General features: G+C 37.3%; 1 protein-coding gene across 4 annotated transcripts in view; it reads right to left on the bottom strand.

Annotated features, from left to right (window-relative positions):
• Positions 1 to 263: 263 nt before the first annotated feature.
• The window catches only part of diaph3.L (diaphanous related formin 3 L homeolog), a 302,953-nt gene continuing 295,098 nt past the window's right edge, over positions 264 to 8,118 (bottom strand). For all 4 annotated transcript variants that reach the window (XM_018247296.2, XM_018247297.2, XM_018247299.2 and 1 more), the window contains one exon: positions 264 to 1,933. In XM_018247296.2, coding sequence (XP_018102785.1) covers positions 1,674 to 1,933 — 260 coding nt within the window. In that variant the 3' untranslated portion in view covers positions 264 to 1,673. The remainder of the gene's footprint in view (positions 1,934 to 8,118) is intronic.

Below are 8,118 nucleotides of genomic sequence, written 5' to 3'. Positions count from 1 at the left end.
GTGTAAGGATACAGCAGACTGAAAATATGCGTATACGGAATCTTTGAAGCACTTTGTAATATAAAGTGCAAGTCAGTATTAATTCTGGTTTTTTTTGGTTATTTTTGTAAGGAGATCTATGCAAAGATGAAGCTTTTAAATGGCTAATGATACTTTTCCTTTTAAAAGGCTATTACACAAATGAGGAACATGCAGTAAAGTATTTGATTTCTATGAACGTTACAGAAATCGAATGCTTTGTAAACAGAGTCAGGCACACTGTCAACATTCTAAATAAGATTTATTAACTTTGCATAGCTAATCAGAAGGCCTCACATGCAATGAGATAAACATTTCCAGTGCATATCATACATAAATATTTTATTATATATAGAATACTTTCAGCTGTGTACGTTAACAAAGGCCAGAGACATGAATAACCACGGAACAAGTGCTTAAGAATGAAGCGAGGAGACTGTTTATCCAGGCAATGATGTTACACATGTCCCAAATGAGAGGCATTTCAGAAATGATCTTTAGAATAGTGTTACTTCAATTTAGAGACCTTTACTACTCACATACATATATATTTAAGATCAGTGTGGAAACACATTTCTCCGCCTAAAAATGGGAAGGTAAAATGCGTAAGGGCTTTAAACCACATGAAGAATATGTTTGAGTGCAAGTCTCATGAGTGGCTACACCACATCAATGTATGAACATTTATAATGTGGGGCCCCAGGGATTTATATATATATATATATATATATATATATATATATATATATATATATATATATATATTCCTATCATAAAGATTTAGTTCCACAGTTCTCAGAGCTTTTCAAGTGGAACATTTTCAACATTCAGATTTCTGTTGTTTTGGTTCTCACCCAAAGCGTACGGCACAAGTATTGCTTAAATGCTCCTTTTGCTAAAAAGCCTTGGGATGGTTCCTAATAACTACAAGCAGAAGTACCACGGCTTAGTCTTCATGAGTATGGCCAGACAATACAGTTGATCACATTTCTTTGTGATAATCATTGATCGTCGTCTACTAGATGCTTCCAATTGTGGTCAATGAAAAAGAACCCATACTTGTATTACTGCGTGCCCACGCCATAGACATACGTCATTGATTATGGAGTGATTGATAAATTATGGGTGGAAGAACAATAATTTGCTCATGAGACTAACCTCTCTTAGTGGCAAGTGCTAGATACCGCTGAACGCACACAGAGACTACTATTTGCAGCTCAGAATCCCATATAACTGCACTGGAAAAGAGATATGCGGATATGTATGGTTATTTTGGCAAGGAAATGAAAGGAATCAAAGTGCAGATTAAATATTCTTACATTCCTATTTTTTGTTACGTGTTCAGTTCTTGGAGTGTATTGGAACTGTAGGCTGATGCCTCATGATGAATCTGTTATGCCCAAACACAGCAAGAACATACAAATACATTACACATTCAAACAAAGGCTGAAGAAATTCTCTTTAGAACAGAGCTTCATTTTTATCACCTGCATTTCATCCGTAGCCTAACTATAGGTAGGACAACACAACATTTCCTCTAAATCTAAGAGAACCCTAAGAACTGTGCAATGCAATATTTGCATATAAGACAAAATGTGGTTGGGATTGTCATCAAATGCTGGTGGCAATTTTTATATTTGTGATGTTTTCTTTTTTTAAAGCGCGCGCAGTCGTGCCAGGAGAGCTTCAACCTCAGGAATAGACTCGGCTTTGGTCGCGGAGCCATGACCTGGTGCTTTCTCTCTGCTGATTTCTGTTAAGTTACAAGCCTCTTTTCTACTAATAACCTTGCTTCCTTTGGAAGAAGAATGCGTTTCCATTTCATAATTGAGTTCCTTAGCAACTGGAGCCCTTGTTGCGTTAGAATGGATATTTGGTCGTGAACGTGACCTCTCAAATTGAGGTTTTTGGTTTTCTGTGAAGATAAAGGGGGGAAAAAAAATGTTGAATTATTACATTGAAAAAAAAAAAAAACCGTTACACTTTCAGAATATTTTAACAGTTCAGACAGAGGAACATTTGTTCATTTAAACTTTCGGTGGAACAATAGCAGAACAACAGGAAATGTTTTAAGGGCAGCGGTATACAAAGCGACACTGAAAGAAAAAATATTGGTATTAAAAAAAAGGTTCGGGGATGGAAAGTAGTTGTTTATAGCAGATGTTGCCCAAGCAAGGAGGATATTGATGATAGTACTACATCCTAATCATAGTCATTTGCATTTGCACATAAAGTAAGTTTGATAAACAGAGCAGGTCAGACGTAAATATGTTTTATTTCTGATGCATCCATTATAAAGAATGTGCCAGGCTGGGTTTGGCTATAATTCTCGAGGGAAGAAGGATACTTTGCATTTGCAATCAAGTGAGTATTACGGTTTTACAACCCTGGGAATCTGTTTTCATAGCTTGTGTAAAGCAATTGTTAACTGCCAACAACCTTAACGTATGATGGAGTAAGCTACACCGGCTGAGCAGTCCCCTCTCTACTCAAACAAGCAATAAACGCTCCCTTTCATACATCCCAACTTTTTCTTCTTCTATTAAACAGGTGTATTTCATATTCATGTAACCTTGAAATGGCTCGAAAACACTTCCGAACTTGATATGACATTTAAAGTTTTTTTCATTTTAGCCCCTGAAAGATGTTCTATCATGTCAATAGTAATGACTTTGGAGCGCAAGCAGTCACTCATGACAGTGTGTTTTATGTGAGTGTTGAGAAATCCTACTGGAAACAGCTTGTACATTAAAAGGTGGTTGCTGAAGATATTTACTGCATTGTCATTTTCTGACCAGGGGCTCACAGTGATGGATGAGTATTTTACACTGAATCTTGGACAATCTTGACAGTTTTCAGCAGTGTGTTTTCCCTCGTGGCTACCGGGAAATGAAAATCCTCTTTTGATCATAAAGTGACTTAAATTCATGTAATACAGTAAGGATTTCCAGGTAAGTAGAATGGATTACTATTATGACAATTCCTAATACCCGTTTCATTCATTAATTTTGCTGTTGGATGTAACATGCTGTACTCTGTCAGTTTTAATGTGATACACCGTTTCCACAGCTGGGGCTGGTCTGCTTTACTGTGAATTATACAGAAATAATGTGTAGAAAAAGAATTCTATGAGTCACTGGCACCTGAAGCAAAAATTACAATTTTCTCAACTTACCAACACTGAAAAGCTCACTTGTTTTTTTTCCCAGTACAAACGTATAAAATCAGGCTATTGTACAGGCCGGTGCTATTGAAATATAATATTGAAATGCTATTGTTGCTTCCGTTTCTTTTTTATTAAAGGTCAATTTTGAATAAATGATGCCTTTGCCAAATAAAGCGGTTACAGGAACAGCAACATTGTTGAAATCCGTTTGCTATATGAACTAGTAATTAATGTAAAGGTTAAGTCTATTTACATGAGTAGGTGAGGAAAGTTATACAGAAAATCTCGCATAATTGGCTTGTGACTTTTCTTTAAATAATCTGGTTACAAATACAGCATACAATGCTTCGTTAACTTATAATTGAATTACAGATTTAGGATTTGCAACTTTCTTGTAAAAGGGGAAAGGAACGGCGATCATTGCGTTTGTACAGAGGAGGGAATAATGTTGTTTCTCAAAGGGCTCCTAGAACATTATTACTACCGGTGCTCCTTTCAAATCTCGACATTGAGCACCATGAGGTTAAGAATAATAATAGAAAAAAACATCTGAGAAAGTTCTTGTACAGGTATGAGATCCAGAAAGTTCTGAATTATGGAAAGGCCATCTCCCATAGACTCCATTTTATCCAAATTTTTTAAAACAATTTCCTTTTTCTCTGTAATAATAAAACAGTCACTTGTACTTGATCCCAACTAAGATATAATTAATCCTTATTGGAAGCAGAACCAGCCTATTGGGTTTATTTAATGTTTACATGATTTTCTAGTAGACTTAAGGCAGTGATCCCCAACCAGTAGCTCGTGAGCAACATGTTGCTCTCCAACCCCTTGGATGTTACTCCCAGTGGCCTCAAGGCAGGAGCTTATTTTTGAATTCCAGGCTTGGAGGCAAGTTTTGGTTGCATGAAAACCAGGTGCACTGCCAAACAGAGCCTCAATGTAGGTTCACAATCTACATAGGGGCTACCAAATAGTCAATCACAGTACTTATTTGTCACCCAAGAACATTTTTCATGCTTGCGTTGCTCTCCAAATCCTTTTACTTCTGAATATAGCTCACGGGTTCAAAAGGTTGGGGATCCCTGACTTAAGGTATGAAAATTCAAATCACTGAAAAACCTGGAAAACGTCAGATCCTGAACATTGTGGATAATAGGTCCCATACCTGTAACTGTATGATTTCAAGTCCCTTTGTGCATCTGTTTATCCATACCTCCCAACATTTTGGAAATAAAAAGAGGGACAAAAAAGCTGCCGCACGTGGCGTGTTTTTTTTTTAACCACACCCATTTTTGTGGCCACGCCCCCTAATTATCATGTTCATTTTACAAAATGTGTCAGGTTATGAAAGTTTGAACATATTTCTGTGTTTTTTTTCCAGTTATTACAGTTTTGCTAATGAAGGTGAATTGCCCTTTAAGCTGTGAGTCGAACTTCTCCCAAGGGACCTGTTATCTTATATTACAATTACTTATTTGCTTACTCGAAATTGTTACAAAAGTATCTTATCTGCAGTTGTGGCTGTTCTGGGCTCTCTACCAAAAGCCAATTAAGTTAGAAACATTGTTTCTTTTTCTAGCTGTTCAGTGCAGAGAAAAACGGGACTTTCCATTACAAACGAGGGACTGTGGGTTGAGCTGTCAAAAGAGGGACTGTCACTCTAAAAACAGGATAGTTGGGAGGTATGGTTTATGGCTGAATTTAAATATTAGAACTGCTCCTTTAAAATGCATAATCAGATCAGATAATGGAAAAAGAGGGACCCTTTTCTCATTCGCTAGAAGTTGCCATTAAAAATCTGGGACAGAAGTCAATCTAAGGTCCTGCACCTATAACTCACTGGGATTTACTCTGTGAATTATACTTATTCTCACATTTGATACTATTTTGTTTGTTCAAGTGTTACAGGTATGGGACCTATTATCCAGAATGCTTGGGACCTGGGATTTCCAGAAACAGATCTTTCTCTAATTTGAATCTTCATACCATAAGTCTATTAAAAAATTTTGTAAACATTAAATAAACCCAATAGGCTGATTCTGCCTTAAATAAGAATTCATTGGGGCTCATTTATCAACACTGGGCAAATTTGCCCATGGGCAGATACAGTACCTATAGCAACCAATCAGTGATTAGCTTTTTGAAGCCAGCTGCAAGTAGAACAATGAATGCAGCAATCTGATTTCCCATGTGTTACTGCCCATGGGCAAATTTGCCCAGTGTTGATAAATGACCCCCATTATATTTTAGTTGGGATCAAGCACAAGGTACTGTTTTATTACTACAGAGAAAACGGAAATCATTTTTTTTTAGAAATTTGGATTATTTGAATAAAATGGAGTCTATGGGATTCCAAAAGTTCTGGAGCATTCTGGATAACGAATCCCATACCTATATTAATTTTTTCATAATTGTTGTTTAGGTGCTGATCTTTCTCATTCTCCTCTTATTCCTTTGTATATATGAGTATTATACAAACTATAAAAATGAATATGATGCACACAATTACTTTATTTCATATTTGTATATTTGGATTCTGATACACCAATACCGAAAAGCAGCAAGGTTTTGGCGGTGTGATGCCTCTACAGTTGGTCAAAAATCCTATTTCCCTCCCATTAGGAAACTGGGAAGTCTAGAAGAAACTGATGGTATAAAACATAAAAGAAAGCCGCAAGATAACCTTAAAAGCATTTTTTTAAATGAAAAAGCATAGTCAAATATATAAACACATGAAATATGGATATTCTTGCCTCCTATCATCTGGCACCTCATAAACGTATTGATTAAAGTGCTTATGTTTCACAAAGCAGATGAGATCACTGAGATTATTTCAGAGGCAAAAGCTCTTCAGCTCAATACTGGGCTATTGTGCAGGGATGACAAACACCAGAGGAAACTGCAAAATTACTGATTTTATCTCCAACTACTCATATAACAACCTGGAGAACAGTCTGCAAACACATCCTTTAGGCAATATAAAACCATTTAAACATTAAAGATTAATGTGTGCGCGTGTGAGAGAGAGGAATGCACAAACGCAGGCACATAACAAAAAGGAACAGGATTTAAATTATCGGCACAGTAATGGGCAACATCTCAGCATTCTACTGAACTAAGAACTGATTATAAAAACATCAACATGATCTTACTAATAAAAGGCATTTGTATCTGGTTACCTGAACCCAGTCATGTGCCATGTACCATCGGGGTCTCTATTCACTATTAACAGAGTTGAGGTGGGGGCTTAGAAATCAAGTGGGGAGATTACATGGCAACAATCGCCATTTTACATTTCACATGTATGTATTTGTTAGCCTATTTTACAGTTAGCAAACTGGATTCACTGTGAAATGAATTTATTTGCAAATATTTTTATTCTCCAACAACTGGAACACTTCAAAGGGAATGCAAAACTCTATTTTGGACAGAATCTAATCTATAGGGCACTGCTTCCAGAGCTTTCACCATGGATTTTAGGCTACTAAGAATGCAGTATTTAAAGAGTCCACAGCGTCTAAAGCCAACACAAAAGTCCCAACTTTTTAATCCTTACCATAGGAATGCTGGTTATCTATAGCAGTTTTATTATATTTAAGAAAACAACCAAAACATTGACCACTACTTTAGTGAGTGTAGAACTCTGACTTAAGGCTCTAGTCAAAGGCATGCATGCTGTGTGTTGGTTGTTGAATCGCTCCTGGGAAAGTCAGCTCTGTATGCATTGCAAGGTGCACTGAAAGCTGATAGGTTGGCTACTGTGAAAGGATCTACTGAGGGAACTTCTTGAAGCGAAAGGATGGGGAGTGTCTGGCATCTGATCATTGTTAAAAAATAAAAACGACAACTCAAGGACACATCGATTTACTGTAGTTAGCAAAGCCTGCTACAGGAAACCATCAACCCGACACATTTCGGGCTACACCTTTTGTCAGACCTATGACTAAGGGTGTAGCCTGAAATACATCAGGTTGATGGCTTCCTGTAGCAGGCATTGCTAACGACACTAAATCAGTGTGTCCTAGAGTGCAGCTCTACTTGTTTTTGTAGAGGTGGACAGTCGGCTGATGTGCACCAGGACCTGTGGATCAGTGAACAGAGGGGGACGGGGAATTTTGTATGGATGAGTCTGGAGTGGCCACATCTGTTCCTTAAAAAAAAAAAAAAGCAAGGAAGAAGAAAATACTGTAAGCAAAGGACTAGTTCAGAAAACTAACCAATAGACAGTGATCAACGCTGCCATTTCTATTTTCATAACAGTCCACTTCCTACTGGTACTCAGATCTCATGCACAGACCTGTCTCATTGCTTTCATTGTGTAGAAAATCCAACTAAAGGAGCTGGCTAATGTATACTATATATTTACCATGTGCCGAGATATAACTGGTTGTAGCTAACATGCAACACAAAGAAGTACGAGGGCTGAAGAGGTTAACTAAACCATTAAATGAACTTACACCTGGGGCAACAGTGTTTATGAAGTGGTCCAGCTGGATGAAAGCAATTTGGCAGCAGAGCTTTAATAAAATGTTCACTCCTATATATATTTATCTTTGTTTTCTGAAACATCAGAAAACAGGTAGTGTATATAATACACAGGGGAGCACTGAACAAACCGAGGCTATAGAATTACAGGTGGTGAAAGTGCAATCCTTATTCTCAAAGAGCTTGGAAATACAACAGCAGGAGACCAGCGAAGGGTTAGTGGAGAAGTGGTTAGAGGGAAATCTGTCAATGTTTGAAGAAAACAGTTTGACAGTGTGTTTCAAAAACCGAATAAACCAATTGTATGCCCTGGGAGAGCTCGACGGGACATTTTTTTAATTTGTTCTTCAGGAAAACGGAGTGATTGACTGAGTGTGTGATGTTAGGAAACAGTATATCCAGAATGCTGTTTTGTCACGGAAACTTGAGATTTTAAATACAGAGTT

The sequence above is a fragment of the Xenopus laevis genome, chromosome 2L, assembly GCF_017654675.1.
Source record: "Xenopus laevis strain J_2021 chromosome 2L, Xenopus_laevis_v10.1, whole genome shotgun sequence".
In the NCBI taxonomy this organism is placed as follows: Eukaryota; Metazoa; Chordata; class Amphibia; order Anura; family Pipidae; genus Xenopus; species Xenopus laevis.
Note: the sequence above shows the minus strand (reverse complement) of the source record. Positions and strands in the feature narration are given on the sequence as shown.